This window comes from Sander lucioperca, chromosome 12 (genome assembly GCF_008315115.2).
Source record: "Sander lucioperca isolate FBNREF2018 chromosome 12, SLUC_FBN_1.2, whole genome shotgun sequence".
Lineage (NCBI taxonomy): Eukaryota > Metazoa > Chordata > Actinopteri > Perciformes > Percidae > Sander > Sander lucioperca.
Genome location: NC_050184.1, coordinates 944,532 through 969,306, shown reverse-complemented (window position 1 = coordinate 969,306; position 24,775 = coordinate 944,532). Strand labels below are relative to the sequence as shown.

General features: G+C 40.6%; 2 protein-coding genes across 3 annotated transcripts in view; both read right to left on the bottom strand.

Moving 5' to 3' along the window:
- Window positions 1-463: 463 nt before the first annotated feature.
- On the bottom strand, window positions 464-2,293 carry LOC116067643. The gene has a single exon (XM_031324105.1). It carries the CDS (start codon window positions 2,291-2,293, stop codon window positions 464-466), a length of 1,830 nt encoding a protein of 609 aa, XP_031179965.1.
- A 10,048-nt stretch (window positions 2,294-12,341) lies between these two features.
- Window positions 12,342-24,775, bottom strand: part of dedd (death effector domain containing) — a 38,156-nt gene continuing 25,722 nt past the window's right edge. For both annotated transcript variants that reach the window (XM_031324107.2, XM_031324106.2), the window contains exon 5: window positions 12,342-16,397. In XM_031324107.2, the coding sequence (XP_031179967.1) occupies window positions 15,991-16,397 (407 nt within the window). In that variant the 3' untranslated portion in view covers window positions 12,342-15,990. The remainder of the gene's footprint in view (window positions 16,398-24,775) is intronic.

Below are 24,775 nucleotides of genomic sequence, written 5' to 3'. Positions count from 1 at the left end.
AAAAAAAAACAACTAAACACTTATTCCAAAAGAAATGTAATCTTAATTAACATTAACCGAATAAATGTACTAGATACAACACAAATCAAAACTCAAATATCTTGGGAAAAAATAAAGCTACACCCCCCCAGACATAACAAGTAGTGGTAGAGTCCAATTTGGCCACCACCCCTTTAAAGCTGCTGTTGTTCCAGACGCTACCCCTTTGTCCCAGCAGCCTGCATGCCTCACTCCAGGGTGTGGAATCCGCAACACTGGTAAGCTCAAAAGAAAACCGTTATAGCAAAAAGACAATCCAAAACTAATAAAGTATATATGTAAACCAAATCCAGTGTCTTGTACATTATTTAAACTAAATAACTGTTTACAACAAAATATATAATGTGTCTGAAAATATATAGAAACCAATCTTAAGGAAAACAGCATGAACTAAGATAAATGTTAGTGTATGAAGTTACCGCCTTTAAGATGGCTGTGTGGCCACGGCTGTGGCCATCACACACCCCCCTCCTTCAGAGCTGCCGCTGGGCCAGCGAGAGAGATAGTCTGCAGTGGTGTTGAACTTGCCAGGGATGTACTGGACTGTAAACCGGAACGGCTGCATGGCAAGGTACCACCTGGTGATCCGCCCGTTGGTATATTTCATCCTCTCCAGCCACTGCAGTGCCTTATGGTCAGACTCCAAGATAAACTCTCGGCCCATCAGGTAATACTTGAAGGAGTCAAGGGCCCATTTGACTGCCAAGGCCTCCTTTTCCACCGTTGAATAACGGACCTCTCTGGGGAGCAGTTTCCGACTGATATATGCCACAGGATGTCGTTCCTCCTTGGGTCCCTGGAGAAGCACAGCTCCCACATTTAACAGATAAGCCTGTCCTTCTATCTCCAGATAAATATCAGCGGTGGGGTAAGACTTCTCATCACCATGTATACAGCAAATAGGAACCGTCTCCAAGGTGCAGATAGCATTAGCTGGTACATACTTTCTCTGTACAAGGGTCTGAGTGCTGCCAGTGTCAATCAGGGCTCTGAGGTTTACCCCATTGATTTTAACACCAACCATTTTCCTGATATGGTTACCTTTGGGTTCAGGGTTAACACTCTGGCGTGGAACAAAACACATCTGGGTCAGCTTGACTGGATTCTTTGGGCACATCGGTTTAATATGACCTTCCTGTCCACAAAAGTAACAAATTGGTGTTCGGTTAGGAGCTCTGGGTGGTGCATATTGGTTCTCCCTCATGGGAGGCTTACCCGCTCCTGACGCCGACCTCTGTTGGTGCTGAGGGGGTATGGGCCTGTGGCAGTCCTTGCCACCCATACTACTCCATGGCTGGCCTTTTTCCCGGGCAGCCACAAACACATCCGCAAGAGTGGCAGCTTCAGCAGCAGATTTCGGCCCATGCTCCTTTACCCAAACCTGAAGCTCAGGGGACAGCATTCTCAAGTATTGTTCCATGATCAGAACTTCACTAATTTCATGAAGTGTTTTACCTTGCGGTTGTATCCATTTGACATACAGCTCTTTCAGCCTCCCATACAGCTCCTGGGGGCTCTCCTCAGGTTCCACATGGAGGGATCTGAACCTCTGCCTGTAGGTCTCAGGGTTAATATCATACTTTTTTAGAATCGCTGATTTCACTTTATCATATTCATGAGCATCATCCATATCCATATGCACATAGGCTCCTCTGGCCTTACTAGTCAGCAGTGGAAGGAGGCGAAAAACCCAGTCCACTTTTGGCCACCGACATGTTACTGCAATTCTCTCAAAAGTAATTAGGAAATGTTCAACATCATCATTTTCTGTTAATTTTTCAAGTCTAGGCTCATAAAGAGATCGAGACTGACCTGCTGAAGACATAGTAGGGTGGACCGACTCTGTAGAGGATGAGGCTTGAGCTCTTGGATGATTCTCATTCAAATTGTGGTCCTCAAAGGGATCCGGTACTGTGGAAGCAGGCTTGGGGACTGGAGATGTACGATCCTCGACCTCTTGCTGCAGAAGGCGAAACTGATGCTGTAGTGCCTTGAACTGGTGCTCCTGGCGGTTGGCTTGCGCTCTCCATTCTTCTTCCCGGGCCTCCTGTTGACCCGCAAATGACCGGATAATCCCTGCCAGGTCACTCAGCGTTGGCTCTCTGCCATCGTCATCCTCAACGCATGATGCTCCTTTTAGTGCTTCCTCCTCAATTGCGTCTTCACCGTCCACCCGATGTCCTCTCTCTGAATGAATTGACTCAGTCTTCTTATTCTCTGTCTGACCGCCTCTTGTCCCTCTCACTCCTCGCATGCTTCACAAAATGGAGGAAAACCAAAATGGTGGAACAAAAAAAAACAAAAACCTTGCACTCCTCAACTGGCTGATCCCACCACTGCCACCATATGTCAGGGACCAAGCAGTTAGGCAAGAGGAGTCACAAGAGTATTTCAAAAAAGGTTTTTTTTTATTTTACCCACAAAATCATTACAACAAAATAGAGATAAAGTTTGGGCCCTTAAAAGAGGTCAAACAAACAAACCGAACTTAAGCTCTGAACATAACAAACTCAAAAATACAACTGACCTCCTATAAGAGAAACCAAAGGGACTTATATACTGGCTGATCAGACCAGGTTTGACACCCAGGGGAAGACTAACAATAACACTAATACATAAACTACAAATAACAAAAAAAAACCAACTAAACACTTATTCCAAAAGAAATGTAATCTTAATTAACATTAACCGAATAAATGTACTAGATACAACACAAATCAAAACTCAAATATCTTGGGAAAAAATAAAGCTACACCCCCCCAGACATAACAAGTAGTGGTAGAGTCCAATTTGGCCACCACCCCTTTAAAGCTGCTGTTGTTCCAGCAGCCTGCATGCCTCACTCTAGGGTGTGGAATCCGCAACACTGGTAAGCTCAAAAGAAAACCGTTATAGCAAAAAGACAATCCAAAACTAATAAAGTATATATGTAAACCAAATCCAGTGTCTTGTACATTATTTAAACTAAATAACTGTTTACAACAAAATATATAATGTGTCTGAAAATATATAGAAACCAATCTTAAGGAAAACAGCATGAACTAAGATAAATGTTAGTGTATGAAGTTACCGCCTTTAAGATGGCTGTGTGGCCACGGCTGTGGCCATCACAAGTTACAAGGTGACCATCTTATTGAACACATTCCCTGCATGTTTTAGATGGCATTGTGCTGTGGGGATTGGAGACACAGGTTTCTTAGAGGAGCTGTAGCTCAACAAGGTTGATACTGGTTTTTAGAGCGAGAGGTTCGGAGTTTCAATCCCCTACCCAACACTCACTTAAACAGTAGGCCTGGGGGCTGTTTCACAAAAGCAGAATTTATAAATCCAGGATACCCAATAAAGCGAGGTTTGACCTAGTCTAATCTGTGCATCCTGGCTAGGTGCGTTTCACGAAGGCCAAGCCAGGCTGAGGAGGTGCGACTAGGTCGAGCCAGGCTAAAGTAATTTGGATAGATGCGCGTTCCTGGCTTTCTTTAACAGACCGCGAGGTCGATCACAGATTTACTGATGTTAAAATGGAAAATATGCATTGTACATACTTTACACAGAGTGAGCAGCAGCTTCTTATGGAAGCATGATAACGAGAAACCCATTATTTGTGTAAATAAAAAAAAAGAAACACGGCCGTTGTAATGAAACAGCAAGAGAAAGCGTGGCAGACAATGGCAAACCGACTGAATGCGTAAGTAGCCTAAATATATACATTAACTGACGACTGCTCTGAATTGAAACCTGTACCATTCAAGGATTAGGCTACTAATCATTTGCACAAATTAACAGTTGTACTATTTGCCTTAAAAGTAAGCAGAAGATAATGTTACTCAGGAAATTTACCATGAAGATCAATTTTCTATAACGCTAGAATATGATGCGTAAATATCTCTTTCACTCTGTTTCTCCCTCTCTCTCATGGGCTAAAATATAAATTTCCTAAGTCATATTAACTTTCAATTTAAATGCAAAGTGTACAACTGTTCGTTTTTTGCAAATGATCATTGAATGCTTTCAGTTAAGTGCAGTAGTTCATAAATGTATATTTTTAGATATATCATTCAGTCGGTCCGCTATTATCTGCCACGCTTTTTCTCGCATTTTTTTTTTTTAAACAGAGGCCGTGTTTCCTTCTTTACATATTATATGCTTTGCTCCCTCGTATATATGGACATAGAAAAGAAAGACACTGAAGAAATTGGACTCTAAAATCTAGAAACTATAAAGATAATTTAAGTGATAAATTCCATGCACACTGTAAACATGAATGTAACAGAGTATATTCATCAGTTATTTCCCCCTAGCAAAATATAAGGTCAAAAACGATTGGGATGTCCTCTCCCTGTTGTCACATGAATGTACAGTAGCCTACAACACTAGATAGTTACTGGCATACGCGGAGTTTGCGGGGGGCAGGGGGAGCACTGCCCCCCCTGGCAGCTGAAGCGGGTAATTGCATTGTTTCATGGCATGACCAGATATTTTATAAATATTTTAAATAACACAAAACAACTAAATGGTGGTAGGTAATACATCTGATTTCATATAGGCCTACTGCTTTAGTAAAAAATAATACATTTTTTCAGGGCTCTGGCTCTCACCTGAGACCTGTCGACACATATGCAGGACGCAAAAAACTAAAATTACTGTTGCACTAGTGCCAACGTTGTAATAAAGGTTTCCTAAATGCCATGTATATAAATTTGCTGTCAACTTCCTAATTGATTGCGTGTTTTGTGTAGATTTGGACTTTTATACGTTTTTATTCCACATTGTTTAAACGGCGAAGTGGATCTCCTGATCGCTGTGGATTACTTTTTTTTTTCGTGTCACTGGATTACGGCAAAATACGGATCTTTTTTCTTAACGTGTCTTAACCTTTTATGGTGGGACTGCGCTTGGTTTCTGCGTTTGGAGAGGCATCTCAACAGACTGGAGGTCCAACACTGATTGTTCACTGTTACATTTTAGTTGAATTTAAGTGTCGGGGCAGTTTGCCACCGTCTGTCTATTGCATTCCAAGACAGCCGTGCTGCGATTGGATTTCATAAGGGCGAGTTGTTAAATTGTTAGAATGTAATTTAAAATCTTCTTTAAAAATAAACATGTTTATTTAGCATGTTTGTTTTGTCCATATGTGCTCGTGCTGTGTTCCCCAAGTGGTAGGCCAGGTCTCAGCTTCTACAATGAGTTTTTTTTTTTTTTTGCCCCTCCTGGCTCGAATGTCAAACTCCGCTTATGGTTACTGGTCCAGTGAAGTAAATCTATAATTTGGGAGGATTGTACAATTAGGATATGTTGTTAAAATTGTACAATCCTCCCAAATTATAATCCCAGTTTATTGGACAACACAAATTGTGTGCTAAGAAAGCCAAATACAATGCACATGGAAGTGGAACAAACATGATCCTTTATTGTTAAAAAATTTAAACAAATAATAATTCAAGGTGCATTGGTCCACTATAGAAACACACATGTACAGCATTGTATGTATTGCCCTTAGTAACTGACTTCATTTAAAACACATTTGAAATGTTATCAGCCTTTTCTAATTATCTCAACAACTGCCATATTATATTCATCAAACTTCTAACAACAATATGAACAGCAGTCTTCATACAGCAATATAACAGTAACAATGTCACATGAATAATTATAAAAAATAATGGTCACAACTTTAAATAATAACAGTAGTTAACTGAACAGCAATATGCAGCTGTTGTATTTTAATGCAGGCTGATAACAATAAGGTAAAAGCACTGCTGAGTGAACAGAAAAGGCAGCAGGATTAATAAATCCTGGCTGTTAGCCTGATCGGGACCAGGCTAGCTGTACAGAATAAATCTCCATGGTAGCTTAGGTGCCTCTGCTTTTGTGAAACCGAGTCATGGCTAAATTGAGGTAAATCCCGGCTTAATCCCTTATCTTGGTTTTGTGAAATAGGTCCTTTTCCTTGGTCATAATCAACGTGATGAGCAGCAATGTTTGGCACTTGTGCTGACAGAACGCTCATATATTTTCCATTTTTCTCCTCTTCCTGTTCTCCATTCACTGCATTTTCCTTATCCTCCTTAAAATGTTCGGCCCCAACCATCGCTGCAGAGCAGCTATAAATGCATTTATACCTGTATTCAACCAAGCCAAAGTACTTAAGAACACATATTGCTCATCCTGTAGTTCCTAATATGGTTAATGTATGGTATGAGGTAAAAGAATATATGAACATATTGGACTCTCTGTCACAATTCAGCCCAGTGTGGAGCAATGTTTCATTTAAACAGGGAAAGCTGGATGCAAGATTCCATCTTAAATCCATTTAAACCATGTAAAGAAAAGTGTGCACTCCAGTGCACATGTTTCTACATTGTAAGGTTTTCTGTTATATTAATCATTATTTTCTGTCTTTGTTAACATGCTGGTGGTGAGGTCCTTCCCGGTGCAGAAAAGGCGTTGCCAAGGGTGAAGGACTGTTATATACTATGGCCTGCCAATTGGGCAGTTCCATTGGCTACCATGCTGGAGGGGGGATTTAGGTTGTGCCATTATCTTGATCCAAGCACCAATTGTAGGTGCCTCCATTTTCTTCCAGCTGAGAGCTATAGTATTTAATTCTGCTGTAATAGGGCGAGATCTTCCAGTGCTTTTTGATTTGTTGGAGTTAGACCAAAACCGGAAATGTAGGCAAAGAAATCAAATGACAATGCTGAGACTCTCTGTGCACTGCCTTTCTACAATGATGAGTTGGAGACAGCACCCGGGAAGTCTCGTAAAACTCGTAGACAGAGACGGCAGGAGAAGTCCCAACACACTATTGTGAAACCACTAACCAATCCTGAACCTGAGTTACCCTTAGGATTTCAAATGCCAGTGAACATAATTGAGGCACAGAAAGCTGATCCATCTTTAGTGTCTCTCTTTCAGAAAGCAGAGGAGAAGGAGTCAGAAGCTGAGCTAGACTTCAACAGAGATGAGTATATTCTGCAAAATGGCATGCTCTATCATCAGGGGTCAGTGTTGCAGCTAGTGGTTCCCCAAGCAGTTGGACCAAACATACTTACCTTGGGGCACTCTGTTCCCTGGGCTGGCCACCTGGGTAATCACAAAACCACAGCACGTGTCAAACGCCATTTCCACTGGCCGAGTCTGCACAAAGATGTAGCTGAATTCTGTAGAAGTTGCCCTCAGTGCCAAATAACATCTGCTAAAACTCCACTACCCATCATTGGCACCCCATTTGAACGGCTGGGAATGGACATTGTGGGCCCTGTTGAAAGGAGCAAAGCAGGAAACCGTTACATGCTGGTCATAACAGATTATGCTACAAAGTACCCTGAAGTTTTTCCACTTAAATCTTTACAAGCAAAAGCAGTTGCTTTCTGTTTGGTGCAGCTCTTTGCCAGAGTAGGTTCTCCTCAGGAAATCCTGACTGATCAAGGAACTAACTTCATGTGTTTGCTGCTAAAGCAGGTGTACCAGTTACTTGGTATAAGGAGCCTGAGGACCACACCATATCACCCCCAAACAGATGGTCTGACGGAGCGCTTTAACCAGACGCTGAAGCAGATGCTTTGGAAATTTGTCAACAACAGGGGTACAGATTGCCATATCTCCTCTTCGCATACAGGGAAGTACCCTAAGCCTCTACTGGCTTCTCTCCATTTGAACTTCTGTATGGGCATGAAGTGTGAGGTCCTCTCTCACTGATGAGAGAGATTTGGGAGGGAGGCAAGGAGAGGGGGGGGATCCATTAATGTCATATCCTATGTTGTCCAGATGAGGGAACGACTGGAGAAAGTGAGTGAGCTTGCCCAAGCACACATGGTGGAGGCCCAGCAACAGCAAAAGTCCTGGTACGATCAGTCGGCCTGGCAGAGGTCCTTTAACCCTGGACAGAAAGTACTAGTGCTCCTTCCCAGTGATGACAAAAAGTGGCAAGGACCGTTTGAGATTCTGAAGAAACTAGGGGCCACCACTTAACAGGTATCAACCCCAGGGAAGCCACGGTCATGTAGGATACTACATATAAATCTCCTGAAGAAGTGGGTGCAGCGACCAGAAAGAAAAGAGGTGATGCTCATCAGAGGTGTGCGAGAGGAAGAGGAAGTGGATGAACAATACTTACCTTCTGCTGGGGCTCCAGTGGACCACGACCTCGGCCACTTCTCTGAAGACAAGCAGCTCCAGGTGAGAGAAATCTGTAATTCAGAAGTATTCCAGGAGAATCCTGGTAGAACAAATATTGTTGAACATAACATTGTTGTTAAAGAAGGGGCTTCAGTGAAACAACTTAGTTACAGGATTCATGAACGCCTGCTGGCTTCACTGAAAAAGGAGATTGATCTGATGTTGTCCATGGGGATCATCAAGACTTCAAGAAGTGAGTGGTGTCACCCTGTGGTCCTGGTGCCAAAGAAGAATGGCAGCATAAGGTTGTGCATTGACTTCAGGTACCTGAATTCAATTTCTCAGTTTGATTCCTATCCCACACCAAGAATTGATGAACTGTTGAAACGACTGGGCAAAGCAAAATACTTGACCACGATAGATCTGTGCAAGTGTTATTGGCAGGTTCCACTCACTGAGTGATCCAGAGAGCTGACAGCCTTCAGGACTCCAGTGGGTCTCTTCCAGTTTGCTGTCCTGCCATTTGGTTTGCATGGGGCTCCTGCTACCTTCCAGAGGCTCATGGACCAGGTCAGGTTTCACTAGTTTTGCAGCTGCATATCTGGATGACATTATCATTTACAGTGCCACCTGGAAGGAGCACTTGGAACATATGCAGGCTGTCTTGGACCGTCTCCACTCTGCCGGGCTGACCATAAACCCATCAAAGTGTGTCTTTGCTGCTGCAGAGACTGAGTACCTGGGCCACATCATCGGAAATGGGGTGATACAGCCACAAGCCAACAAGATCCAGGTCATAGAGTCATGTCCTTTGCCACAAACAAAGAAAAAACTTCTACCACCGCTTCATACCGCAGTTCTCCACCAGGGCAGCTCTTCTCACAGACCCGATTGGATCCCGGTGTCCCAATCAGATCCTGTGGACAGAGGATGCAATGGCAGCTTTCCATGACATCCGGCAATCACTAAGTAAGTACAGTGTACAGTCCAAACTTTTATGAACATGTTATTCTGCAAACGGATGCTTCTGACAGGGGTCTGGGGGCGTTGCGTCTCCAGGGACCACCCAGCGACCACCATCCAGTTGCCTACATCAGCAGGAAAATGTTCCCAAGAGAGGTTCGGTATTTGACAGTCGAAAAGGAGGCCCTGGCTATCAAGTGGGCTCTTGACTCCTTCCGGTACTACCTCCTTGGCAGGGAATTCACCCTTGAGACAGACCACAAAGCTCTTCAGTGGATGGAAAGGATGAAGGATAACAATGGCAGGATAACCAGGTGGTACCTGGCACTCCAACCTTTCCGCTTCAGCATCCAGCACATCCCAGGCAAGAACAACCTCACAGCTCACTACCTCTCCCGCAGTTCCAGCGAGAGTCCTGAAGGGGGGGGCTGTGTGATGGTCTAGGCTACACAGGTTAAAACAGCCAGCAATGGTAATATGGTAAACAATTTCAACCCATGCTGTTAAGTACACACATTAATTCATTGTGCAGTCAGCCACACCCCAACAATTCAGGCATCAAAACAAACACATTAGACTGTTTGGTTAATTCATAATCCACGTTTATTTCCTTTAGCTTTACAAGGTTTAAATGGAGTGCACACTTTTCTACATTATAAGGTTTTCTGTTATATTAATCATTATTTTCTGTCTTTGTTACCATGCTGGTGGTGAGGTCCTTCCCGGTGCAGAAAAGGCATGGCCAAGGGTAAAGGACTGTTATATACTATGGCCTGCCAATTGGGCAGTTCCATTGGCTACCATGCTGGGGGGGGATTTAGGTTTAGGTTGGTTTTCTTTGTATTAGTTGCAATTATGTACATCTTGGTTTTCCCTGTGTGTAATTTGGTTTGGCCGAGTCAGTATATATGTCCCATTTTTGTCTCATTCAGGGAGGTTAGTTTGTTGAGTTCATATCTTGTTTTGTTGTTGCTATTTTTTGGGTTAAGTTATATTGTGTTGACCTCTTTTATAGGCCTAGACATTACGTTCTTTGTTTATATTGGTTTTGCATTTTTTGGGTAAATAAAAACCCACTTTTCAACAAAAACCCTTGCTATACTGCAGGCAAAAAATACTACAGCTCTCAGCTGGAAGAAAATGGAGGCACCTACAATTGGTGCTTGGATCAAGATAATGGCACAATGTATGCCTATGGAGAGATTAATTTATATATTAAAAAAACAAATTGGGGCTGTATGAGAAAATCTATGCGGTACAGGATACCTATAATTAAAATAAGTGGTGAACCCCAGAAGAGAAAAGGACTGAGGCATGTCTTGGAGGGTGATGGCAAAGGTGATGTGATACTGTCATATTATTTGTTTTTCTTGTCTTTTAGCTCTTGTATTCACCTGAGGAAGGTCTGTGTGACCGAAACGTTGTGAAATGTGTATTTGCATGCATAATAGACAGTGCGGGACTTCTTCAACAAGCTCTTATAGTGTAACAGATGTTGGGAGAGAGACTTTGTTTTGGGTTGGGTCAGGGGGAGGGGGGGGGGCGATTTGTTAACTGAACTGTACTACTTGTGAGTGTAAAAAATCAATAAATAAATTATAAAAAAAAAAAAGTCTTAATTGAATCTGTTTAGTGGAAGTGTGGTATGTTGAGTCGGAAGCCAGGGTTTTCTGTGTCACGAAGGTGGCTTTCTTTTAACCTGGTTAGATCGCCATGGTAACTCATGCCAGTGGTCCTTGAGGGGGTCCCAGGTGGTACCTTACCCTGCACAGCAGCTGTATTTTCGTGAGAATCGCAGGCACAGGCAGAAATCGCAGGGGGGTCAGGACCCACCCCATCTGAGGGTTTCCCCCCTAGAAATATCATTGAAACCATGCTGTGTACTGTAAATAATATATACTTCAAATAATTGTGTAAGTAGTAAAATAATACAAATGCAAACATGGCAAAACAAAAGCATTTTAAGTTTAAAAACATTTTAGGTCATCCCTCCCTTGCCTCACAGTGGTTTTCTCCCTTTAAGGTACACAAAAGTCCGGTGGGACTTGTGGGAGAGAACAAATTAAGTTATACACTTTCTGTAATAACATCCTAAAGCAAAATCTTATCAAATGGGTGTCCGTGGTTTAATTTGTGTCAGTTTAGGGGTCCTTGACATAAAAAGGTTTGGGAACCACTGACTTATGCTACACGGCTAACCTGGTTTAAGTTTAGGCTCTAAATCGAAAATCTAAAAAGCTCTTTTCATTAATAAACTACTTTTGGAAATAGCGTCACTACAGTCTACAATTTACTGAATGAGCGATACAGATTCTCAGCTGGGGGAATACGTTATAAATACAAACATGTTAAGCTGTAATGGTATTTATTATGCTACTGAACGCAGCCGTGCCGTTAAAGTAGAGCTTACTGGGGCGGCCTCTAGCTCACCCACTAAGCGCGTTCGCCCCATGCAGGCTGAGTCATTTGCAGCAGCGCGGGTTTGAATCCGTCCTGCTGCGTATCATCCCCCATATCTCTCCCCCTTTCCTGTCTATCCACTGTCACTATATAATAAAGGGAAAAGCCCCAAAAATGAATCTTTAAAGTAGAGCTTACTGTAGGCATCACGTTGCAGGTTTTTTTGCCACTCTCATTTTTGCCATGAGAGTTATGCAATAAAATCTGAGCAAGAACACCATTTTATTTGAAAGGATGTTGTTGCTCTCATTGAACTACTGAATATGTCTGTAGTGTTCTCTGGACATTTGCCCACGCTGGCTCTAAAAGAAGCCCTGGCTCTGTTGAACTTGCTTCGTAGGATACCCCTCAGAACTACCCACCAAATATTATATAATTTCATGTAGTGTATATGTTGAAAGTAATCCCATCACACTGGTAGGGAGTATGGTTCACACTGAATTACATTACAGACATTACATTCAAGTCTCCGCAAGAACATCCATGGTCCAAATTAACATGGTTTGCCTCATTTGTCAATCTGTTGCCAGGATTTCTCCTTTCTTCTTATATCTCCCTGACGTCATGAGTGAGACAAGCTGACTGGCAAGAAGTGTGTGAAGGGTATGAGGACATGTCTAAGAAAAATGCGATGCACCCAGGACCAGTCTAATGTAAATCAACATAGTTTTAACACAAATTCAAAACATTCCACATTATACACAGGGTTTGTGTCAAAGCAGGGCCAAATTTTTTTTAAATGTTGGTGTAGCCCTGAAAAAAAATTGATCCATCAGGATTCTCATGGTTTAAATATATCCTATATATTCTCTTATCTGAAAATTGTACTCTGCTTTATATGTCATGTGACAAAAAAAACAACTAGGCTGGGACTTCAACAAAACCCATCCATTTCATTTATTAACAGTCCTACTTGTCTGTTTCCTGAAAGAAATGCAAAATTGAAGTAAGAAAACCTGACATCCAATATTATTTACAAAATGTTAGCACTGTGAGTTTCTATGACATTTCTGGAGATAACAGCTTACATGCAATTTTGCGTAAAAGACAGCTGCAAATGACAACATAACATACAATCAACATAACATACACAAACCTATATAATAGATACTAACTTGCAACCTTAACATAAAATTCCACTGGAGGAAAAATATAAAATGTAGGCCTACTCTATTTAATTCACAGTAATAGTGGCGTGTCAATCATGACTTGCGTGTTCTGATATGTACCCATGGATGGTATGATAGCAGAGATAAGATTTTTAAAATAAGCGTTTTTAGCAGGAAGAATATATTTGGTAAAAACGTACACTGAACTTTTAAAAGGGTACACAGATTTTTTTATGTCAACCATTTGGCTATGTGCACTGAATAACAGAAACATGTCAAATATTAGCATTAGAGACTGGCATTTCAAATGACAAATTTTACTTAAATGACATTTAGTCTCTTATCTACCTCTGTTACAAAATCAAAATCATCTCACCACAAAACAGCAATGCTTCATCTTTGATATACTGATATATTATCACTGATATTAAACATTTCCAAACAAAGGTACTTTGAGTTTGCATTGAGTCATAACCAGTCCTGGTAAACCAGTGATGACATTTCAGCATGTCAATTTACTTTTTTTTAAAGCTACAATTTTAAAAGTTTAAAAATGTATGACTATGTTGCCCCTTTTCTATCTTACCACCGTGCGATTAACATCAAATGCCAATGTTCAGTGCCAATGCAGGAAGTAGTGTGTCCTTTATGCAGCTACTCAAAAAAGAAAGGGTATGGGGGTTGGGGTGGCGGATGGGCAGATGTGTGTCTGACTTTGGTACAGGAGACTGGAAATTCCATCCCGTCACAGACCTGCAATTGACATTTGCCTCTTTAATAAACGTAACCACGATTGTTCTCTCCCCATAGCATACTAGTTGCTGTGCTCAGATATTGTAGAAAGCAAGAATTTGAAGGATGTTGTCACAAATATAATCCAGGATTTTGCAGGATTGTCTAATACTGTCACTTTTGTCAGGTGTAAAAGTTGGTCGACGACTCACATTTTTTGTGAATAGTTGCATTAAACAGAACAGAAACTACAGCCTACAGTCAGTTGGCCGCTAACATGCATGGAAGTTCTAAACTTGCAAAATAAATAGGCCGGCAGTAGTAGTCTGTATTTCTAATCCACAAAGTATTACAGAACAAACAAGCCTACCAAAAAAATTGCAACTGGAACGGAGAAGTTTTGCATTGTACTGGCAATGGGTGAACTGCCAGTTGTGCAGCGCTCTCACTGGCATCATCTATTATCAACATCTAATAATACATGATTAATTAGCTGTTGATAAGGGCGACTGTTAGCCACAGGAGGCTCAAGGGCACACAAGGGCAGACTCTTGTCTGGGTATGCCAGGAACGTTTAATGTGCACAATTTCTGAATCTGGCTTACACTGCAATGCTAATAAATGGAAAGGTTGAAGCTACTCAAAAATAACAAGCTGTATGGGATGGATGTGTACCAGCGACTGATCTCCTGAAGCTAAACATGACTACAGATCAGTTTTGGTTTTATATCACCAGCCTTGTTGAAATCCTGCACCCTGTTTAGCTGAGTACAGCTCCTGTAATCTGAGGCGCAATAGCTAGATTTGTATCACGAATGTGCAGCCACAAAATCTGCATTAAATTTGTGAGGCCATAATCCCCAATCCCCTCTTCAGGGGGCCTTCTCAGAACTAAAAAGGTGTGCCTAATAAAGAGGCAACTGAATGTATTTTAGGACTGCATTAAATTAAAATGTTATCATCAGTAATACTGTCAACACGGGTTTGTCACAGGCACCCACCAAACCTAATGTCTTCTGTTAATCCACCTCATTCCATATACCAAAAAGAAATTAATATAAATTTACATTTTGGTTAATTAGCATTTCTGACAACACTGTAAAAGTGGTATTCTTCCACTATAGGCATAATATTGTTCTAGATCTGCGCACTTAATTGTAGAAGATTAACATGCTATATACCTTACTATTATGTTGACCCGCACAGTTAGTTTTTTCCTGTATCAAAACCTTAATAAAAAGAACTCCAGTTTGGTTTGTGAATGTCTGTAGAGATGCCACACCCCATGATGGAGAAGGATCGAACTAAGGACACCTGGACGCCTAGTTTGTCTAACATGTCCAACTGGGTGTCAAGCGACTGGATAAGAAAGTGATTGTAACACTGAGCATATGGACTCAACTACATCCTCATTCACCTGGAGGCATAACAAGTCCACAGAGAAGACTGCTGAGGATTTAATGTGCAAGTCCAACAACAACTGGGTGAAATATCTTAACTGTGAATTTGTTCTGGCATCTTACTACCCTCACAACTGAGATAACTCTACACACACTGTCTGTGATTTTCAACTGCTGTTAATTAGCTATTAAGGGTCATTTCAAATTTTAAAATTTGTCAGTGTTATATCATGAGTGAGACGATGAGTAAGCAGAGTTACAGGCTGACAATGAAACTGGCCCTAATTTGCAAATCCAAACAAATCTAAAACACCAGTGAATGACTCAATGTTTCATTGGATGGTATTCAACACATTAAAATGATCCCCAAAGTTTAAATATTGGCAGTGACTGGACAATTGGAATTTCACATTAGGCCAGAATCACAGCTGCTGGTAACAAGCCATGTTGTAAAACAAAGAATTTGTTAAAACAAAGCCAAGACACAACGTTGACAGTGAACACATATGAGCCAATAAAAAAAGGCTCTGAAAGATTCCATCTTTACAGACAAGGAAACTCTGGGGAAAGTAGGATAATACGCTGAAAGAAATATAAAAACTAATTTTAACTCCTACAGTCTGTGCCTTTATATAACATACAGAACACTTTCTCATTGGGTTTATCCAATCAATCTGTAATGTACCTGAAAAACCAGTTTGACAGTAAGGTACAACTCCCACTGGGAGTAACTTCGTTGTATTGAAAAGAACTGGACTCTGAACAGGTTGTTAAGATCATCTATCTTTAGAATAACAATGTGTTTCAATGAGCTCAATGCTTCAATGAAAACATACCAGAAACAAGAAATTAGTTAAATTCAATGCACGAATGAATCAGCATTCTCCTCCTTGAAGAAAATGAACAGCTTAACATTAAAAATAATGTCAACCTGTATACACCTTCTTCTTTTTGCTAACATAGTTCCCAATCACCTCACATGCTATGCTTAGGGGTGCCAAGTAGATATCCTATGACCTTAGCTCTCTAGGAATTAATGCGGTGGAAGTCCTTCAGTTCCTTTCAGGCACACACTTCAGGCACCTCAAACGACACAACCACATCTCACTCTATTCCCTGTGGGGAAAGCACGGCAGCGTTTCTCCCTTATGCTACCACCTGGAGAGTGTCTAAGATACAGAGTCTTTGCTAGCTCCAGGTGGACTCCCTCCACTTGTGACCAAATTACGTAGCAGTTTGCGTCGACCAGCCTGGTAGTCCTCCTCATCAACATTGACCAACAGTTTTATAGCTTCATGGCCCACAGCCTGTTTTAAGGAATCTGTGATAAAGACCCCTTTAAGGGCCTCTAGCAATGATCCATTGATATAGTCCCTCCAGAAGGCATCCAAGTAGGTGAGCTCAGAGAACTTGATGTCACAGATGATGGAGCCCAAGTCTCGGGATTTGAGGATAGTGTTTGCCTGGTTGAAGCGCTCAAATTGTCGCTCCACTGCCTCTTGCTTGTTGGAGAAGACGTTACCCTGAAGCGCAGACTCATGCTGGCAGTACTCAGCACGAACCCGGAGGCGGATATCTAAAGGAGGAGAGCAGAAGGTAAGAGTCGAAAAGAACATCTGAAAGCTTAAATCTGAATACCAGAGCAGCAAACCAACATTTTATGACTGAAATTACTCCGCTGAGCAACAGCTGGCAACCAGCATGACCTTAGACATTTGCCTGGTGTATGTACAAGCCTGAAGACTTAAAGCCGGGATATGCTTAAAAATGAACTAGTTTGTACTGCCTGTAGTTCGACTATCTGTCTCAAGGCAAAGGTGTCACACTTGCAGGCGGGGCAAGATGCCTGCCATCATAGGGAGGGGTGAACAAATTGACATAATAGCACACAATTTCAGATAACCTCTTCTCAAAGGCATTTATAAAGTTACACTGGAGCCCTTTCCCAATTCCCAGTTTGTGCAACCCCGATTCCTCTCCTCGCGTCTTAGTCCCACCCACAGGAGATTTGAGCAGAGGAATCGAGGAAGAGACTTGAGGAGAAAGGAGTTGAGGCAACAGGCATTTAACAAACATGAGACATCTTTGTCTCTGAGCAGTCATTTTAAAGCGACATCAATTAAATATGACGTGTGGCACAGCTGCATAACAAGATCCTTTTTGTTTAACATGAAACAGCCCCAAAATCACCATCACCAAACCCACCAGACTAAAAGTACTGTTTGGGATCTTACTCTTTAACAAAAAGGTCTATCTCTGTAGGGATCCTTTCCATAATGTTGTCAGACACTTAGAATAATAATCTGAGACTGTCAGCAGCAACAACAGAACTTTTAGTGGACACTAACTGACAATGCAAAGTTGCCGTATATAACATTGCAGCCCGGTTCACATCGACCAATTTTCAAAGATTCACACAAAAACATAGGAAAATAGGGTCCAGGTTGAAAAAAACTGAATTTACCCTTTAAGCTTAGGAGTAAATTTTGTAACAAAGCACTAGCTCTTATTTTTGCCTTATTCACTTTGTGCCATGTTTGATTGTGACTGAAATGGTGTTATTCTTTTTTATTTGCTCTCAGGAGAGCACTGTTTGTGAGAGCAGTTCACAGTATTTTGTATTTGCACTTTTAGAAGAGTACTATAATTGTCTTTGCCATGTCCACTGAAGATATGTTTGAAGTATTATAAATGTCTTTGCTGTTCGAAGTACACTATGAAGATATGTTTAGAAGTACAGTATATGCTCCTATTGTTACTGTGAAGATGGATAGTGCGAGGTTACTTTATATTTAAAACCAATGCACTGTATGCATAATTTACAACGATTTGAAAACATTGTGGTTTGCATAGTTGTGTGGTTGAATCCACTGCTGTTGATGTAGAGGTTAAGATTTTTGATCCCTCTGTGAAATCTGTTTATGGCAACTGCACGGAGTCATTCTTTTTGGGTAAAATTGGTACGCAAGTTTTAATATAGACAATTTTGAGTACAGAACTCTGACTCTGCCTTTTTTGTCAATGCAAATCATTTCAACATACAACTGTATTTACCTACACACACAACAAGGAACCAACCGATGGCTACAATACATTTGGATAGAGTTAACTTTCACAAATCATGTTAGACTTAGAGACCCCACTCAGGTACCAGGGACATGATGAAATTTAAGTTACATAATACCTTTACATAATACTAGCTTTAAGAAATCAAGTTGCAGTTACAGTGTAAAATCAGGTATCCTGAACATGATTAAATTACTTAACATTACATAATAATTTCGTATTGCAATTACAGTCTAAAATCAGGTATCCTGAACATGATTAAATTACTTAACATTCAAACAAAAACTTCATGTTACTGTAACGGAAAAATAATATGTTAAATTAACACAATTTTAATAGACAGCCTAATGTGAATACAATATGTTGGTTTGACAAGAAATAAGTAATAAAGAGAGAGACAAAAAGTATTTCAGTTAACCACATTCTGATCATGTGGAACCGATGTACACATTTACAATTCAATTTTTTTAGTGTAGGCTATATAGCCTTTATAGGCTATTTTAGTGCAAAACACTACAAATATTTCTATGAAAAGAACTTTACAAATATATAGAGTATAGCGATCAACAGATTATCGGCCCTGGCTGATTATCGGCCCGTTTGCAGATTATCTGTATCTGCATTTTATTTGACTGATAACTAGGGGTGTAAAGATTCACAGACACAAATCGGTGTCCGGTTGTATTATCAGATACGACCAGTGACAGGAATAACGGCGTTATAAATAACGGCGTTACTTTTTTTCAGTAACAAGTAATCTAATTGATTACTCTTCCCATCTTAATAACGCCGTTATCGTTACTGCCAAAAAATGCGGCACGTTACTATATTTTTTTGGTTTTTTCATCAGACCAACTAGATTCTGAGCCGAGAGGCAAATACTTTTTTTTACTGTTCTTCCTTGGTTAGTGGGCAGTGCACAACGCAAGCGCATAAATGCTGACAATTGGCTGAGATTGAGTAAAATGTCATGGTGAGCCAATCAGAGGTAGAGTTGGGCGGGTGTTTGAAAGTACGCATAGTCGGACACACAAGACATGTTGCAAGAACAACACAAGCGAGTCAGTCAACGAGAGAGAGACAGGTATGGCGTTATGAAATCAAGGAGAGGGTTAACTTTTCCTGCTACAGATTTTCCACCGTGGTCAGAAAGAACAGGGGAGACGTGGTCAGAACTTACTATATCGATACGGTACTCGCTCGAAAGCTAATCGCCGTCACTCTCTCACTTCTCCCTCGCTCTATCACCTACTCCCCACACACACACACACACACACACACACACACACACACACACACAAGCGCACAAGTATAAACATAGCCACTTACGTTATTTGCACTACAAAGAATCTTTGTTATTTATTTTTGGTATAGTGCTTAACAAGCATAATTAAATTTTGCCCAGTTGTGGCCTGTTGAGGTGTTGTGTTATTTGTATCGATCCACTATATAAACATAATATCTACATACATGGCATTTGATTGGAGGCTAGTCTCACTTTGTCCCACAGCAACATTAAAATAGTTTAGATTTGTGTACATTGTTTCTGTTAATAATGTATTGTATTAAGTGTCCATTTCATTATAATATTCAGATTTATCATAAATAATTGAACATGCACATGTATTTTAAGTTCCATTAAAGAGGGGTAGGTGGAGGTGGGGTCACATTTGAGCATTTAAAAATGTACTTGAAAGTAACGCAATAGTTACTTTCTGAAGTAACAAGTTACTTTCATAAGTTGTAACTGAATAACTAATTTAATTACTTTTTGGAAGAAGTAACTAATGTCAATCTAACGAAGCTGCGGTGTGCGCAATGCTGTTTATAGAGACGGGTGTGTGTTTATTTGCGAGGAAAACAAAATCCTCACCATGTGTGTGATTAAGGACTTGATCATTCACGTTTGGGGTGGCGGGGATCAGCCAATCAGTGCCTTTTTTGGGTTTGCAGAAAAAACATGCCGACTGCTAGGTTTTGTTTTTGGAGTTAGAGTGAAAGGAGGAAGGTCTGGCAAAGCGAGACTAGTGTGAAAGTGGCTGAGAGGAATACATTGTGGATATTGTAAATTGTACTAGCTGCGGTCTGTGAGTCATCCATCCATGTGTGTGTTCATAAACATGGGAGTAGACTGGTATACATATGTATAGATATTTGGGTGTGTTAAGTTCATAATGACGTTTATATGTTCTAAGATGTTCAGTTACATTAGCACAAAAGTCTGTAGCAGCATGCTAACGCTCACAACAGTATTATAGTGCTCACACGTATACTGTAATACTGTATATGATTATTATTGCAGTGCTCACAATGTGTGACTGTGTAACGTGTACCTGTGATTGAGTTACTAGCTATGTTTCCATCCACACGTTTTTATCCAAATTTAGTGATGTCAAACGAAAAATGCCTTATGGAAACAGTAAAATTCGATTTAATTTCATGAATATCAACTCAAAGGAAATCCGTTCGGTCTCATCGGATTATATCTTGATCGATATATGGCTTATGCGATAAACGCTGATGGAAACGTTATTTGCCGAATAAATAATGAATTGCAATTAAGTTTTAGGTCATTTTATGGTTACAACCCGCCACAAAACGAAGAAGTTTTTGTTCATTTCCGCCCAGTATTTCAGCTCTGTTTGCACACATGGCGGGTGTCAACAAAGACAGATGGAAGTGGGCGAACGAGAAGACGAGAGACTTTTTGAATGTAATTTATGAGCAAAATATAACGCTGTCGTTCCCACACCACAGGCCGCCTCCGTTGTCGTCGGGCATTTACGTGCATCTGCATCATCATAGCAATGTGTTGATAGCGTCGTTGTTTTCTTATTATAGCTTGGTATGTCGCTATCAGCTGGCACATAAGCACTATTACAACTTGTGCAATATTGATCATTTGTTGGTAGATGGCGCGATCCATTTTGTCTAGCAAAACTTTGTTCGCAAATGTTGGCTTGAATGTTGTGCGATTCAGTGCGAAAATGAATGGAAACACCTTAAAATGTCTCAAATCAATTCGATATACCAATTTGACCGCAAAACAGCATGTGATGTCATTACGCACAGGTTTTTATTCGCTTTAAAGCCGTTGGATGGAAACACACTTTCACCAGCTTTATTCGCATGAGTTTTTTTACCGAACTTCAGATAATTCGATTGACAAGTGGATGGAAACTTAGCTACTGTCTCTAAGATTACAGCAGCAAGGAGGCAGTTTCATTTAACATAGAGCTGATGTTGGTTATAAGAGGCTAGCTAATTAAGTTGAAGTTACAGTGTACTATATACTATTAACATGTCCTAGCTTTACTATTCCCTGGTCCCTTATACAAAATATATATTTACAAAATATATTATTTGAAGGTAGGCAATGCTTCTTTTATAGAATTGGCTTATTTTAATTTATAATGGGAAATTAATGTGTGTACATTAAACAAATATTAACTGTATCTGTCAGATTGAATCATATCTCATTGTATCGCACCGAATCGTTTCATATAAAAATGTATCGTCCCTGAACCGTATCGTAGCCCACAGAGTGCACCTGAGCAAAGCCAGACTGGCCAAAATATACCCAGATTCCAAATCTAATTGTGACCGCTGTTGTACTCCCCTCTGGCAGGAGGCTGAGGTCCATCAGGACCAAAACCTCATGTCACATAAACAGTTTTTTCCCCTCCACCACTAGCCTTCTAAACAAGGCCTGGAAACCACCCTGACTCTCTCCAAACTACACCTCTGGCTCCTCATGCCACTGTACCTACTCTGCTGTAGAGTTCCTTTTTTACTACTGTTTAACTTATTTTACTATTTATTTACATTTATTTTCTCGTTATTAATACATACTGTGTGTATATGTTTATACTTTTATTGTTTATATTCTTTTTATCCTTCTTATATTTGAATGTGTAACATGCTCCAACAACACCATGACAAATTCCTTGTATGTGCAACGTACTTGGCAATAAAGCCCTTTCTGATTCTGACATTTTTTGGAAAAATGGTAATTTGTACACACTTTAAACTTGTACCAACGTTGTTGCACCAATAAAAATTATTAAAAAAAAAACTAAAAAATACTAATAATCAGCATCGGCCCTGAAAAACCAGTATTGGTCGATCCCTAATAGAGTATATTATATACACACAAGCGCACTCTCTTTCTATTATTAATGCGTGGATCTGCTATGTATAATATGTAAGCTTTAAGAAAGATAATAAATATGGGATATAATTTTAATCTGCATAACAGAAAGAAAATGCAGGCACACCTGTCTGTAAACCGGTCTCTTTGAATGTCCAACATGCCTGGATATGCGACTCAGGCATTGTGTAATTGGTTTAGTTATGATGGATAGTCATATTAGCCTAATTCATTTTTTTATTATTTGCAATCTGATGAGGAACAACTGCAGGGTTTAAGATTCTCAGTAGCCTCACAGCTGGCCTCTTATTGATGTAGTGGCAACACCCTTTCATGTCTTCTTGCAGACAAAAAACAACTCAGTTTTATGCACAAGAGCTCCCCAGCAGTGTTTTAAATACCAGTTGTCTCTGGGTTTCTGAGCCCTTAATTAACACATTGGACCCACTAAGATCCTCAAAATACATTTTTGAGGGGTCTCAAATATTAAGCCAATTATTTACTATTTATCTTTACTGTAGAGCATATTAAAATATGAAAAGGTGAAGAGCATCATGGAAAATGCAACTGACAGTGCCTTTCTAAATCATGTCCAATCAATTGACTGTAAAACCGACAAACACACTTTCCTCTCTCTTTTTCCTTCTCTCTTTACCGCACACTTGCTTACATGGGCTGCAGCTTCCACTGTGTGTGCACATGCATGGTGGGTAGGTGTGTGTGTGTGTGTGTGTGGCCAACACTGCTTTTGCCACTGTGTACGCCAACAGTCAGGCAGCACATGTATGCAGAGGACAAGCAGCGTTGGCTTGTCCAGATGCTCTTAAGATTTGTTTTTACGTTCATACACCTAGGCAGTGCACAAAAACATTTAGGCGCTGCGCCGAACAGCTGGAGCACAGCGGACGCGTAAGTGTCACGGAGCGTAGATACGTGCCTGATCGCGCGCCTGGCCATTCATACCGGATGCGCTGGTCACAAAGCGGTCCTTCTCCTCTAGGCTCTCTCTCTGTGGTAATTGTAGCCTATATGTGGCTGGCTGTGTGTGTGTGTGTGTGTGTGTGTGTGTGTGTGTGTGTGTGTGTGTTTGTCTCTGTCCGTCAGACGACAGCCAAAATCACCATGAACCTAGGTGTTTTATTTTGAAATGTTTTATTTTTCTAAAGTATCCGGCTGCACTGTGGTCTTCCTGTATGTGATCACCTGCCTGACTTGACACATACGCTCGCGTCTTGCGCAAGAAATAGAAGAGACGCCGAAACTATCGCTACGCACCGGTATGCACGGACAGACTGGAAAACATAGGTGCCAAAATAAAACTAGCTGCGCTACACTGCTATACACGCTTGGTCTGTTTTTGGCTGTAAGCCGTATAAATGCAGGGAAAACCCTTGTTCCTGAGCTATATTTAAAGTGTCTGCATACTTAATGTGATATTTCAGTTTTCAACATTTCTAAAAATCCAGTTTTGGCTTTGTCATTATGGGATATTGAGTGTAGATTGATGAGTGAACAATAATTTTAAATAGGGCTGCCCCAAATGCTTCGAAGCTTCGGCCTTTGCCGTGGTAACCGACGTCCAAATCAGTATTCGAATACTAAATGTTTTTAGGGCTACAACAACAGATCGATAAAATCGATAAAAATTTGATTATTAAAAAAGTTGGCAACGAATTTCATAATCGATTTGTTGTGTCGCCACTCAGCCACGGAGATAAAAGCAATTGAGTTGAGTGCCGTGCGGAGCGGCACGGAGCGAAAGAAAAAAACAAAAAAAGAGCAGAACGGGGGTAGAGGAAATACTGAGAGAAACCAGAGAGACCTGTAACGTTCTGAAACACGTGGCGGAGGCAGAGAAATCAGTTCGACCTAACTGATCCAAGGTGTGGGAGCATTTCACACTAAATAAATCGAAAACGTGTTAATTACAAGATAAGCAAAAGCGACATGGCATGGCACAGGCGCACCATGGTGATGATTCAGCACCTCCTACAACGTAAACATGTTGGAGTCCTTGATGCGGAGGAAGGGAGTTCAACAGCAGGGTAAAGTCACTACAGAATCCTACTTTTGTTCCGTTTTGAAGTGAGGAACGTAACGTCCCTCTTCTGGTGCTGATGTGGTATTTACTCGTTATCCAGCTTGACAAGTATGACAAGCTAGCGTTAGCTCGTTAAGAACAGTAGTAAAGCAGGGGTGGTATAATTTGCAAGACTAAAGACACGTTTTTATTCACTCACCTTTTTTGGCCCATTAATTTTTCAATCTATTGTCATGTATATATTCTGTGCTTTGTCCCATATCAGTTATTGTTGACAAATATATTTGTGCGTGTTGTACTTTTTAATTTCATTTTAAAGTTCTTTTATAGCACTTGGTCATCTTAAGCTGTGTTTAAATGTGGTGTACAAATGAACTTAACTTGCACTTACTACAATGATGGTAATCATTTAATGAATAAGCTTCAAGTGAACGTGTGTGTGTGTGTGTGTGTGTGTGTGTGTGTGTGTGTGTGTGTGTGTGTGTGTGTGTGTGTGTGTTGTCTATCTGCTCTTTGGGTTACTTGCCTTTACACAACTATTAACTAAATCAACAAGTATGTATGTAAGTATGTATTAAGTTTTTTTATCCGATTTATCGAAAAAATAATTGACAGAGTAATCGATTATTAAAATAATCGTTAGTTGCAGCCCTAAATGTTTTTTTTTTAAGTTCTTGCAAATGCATTACAACAAACA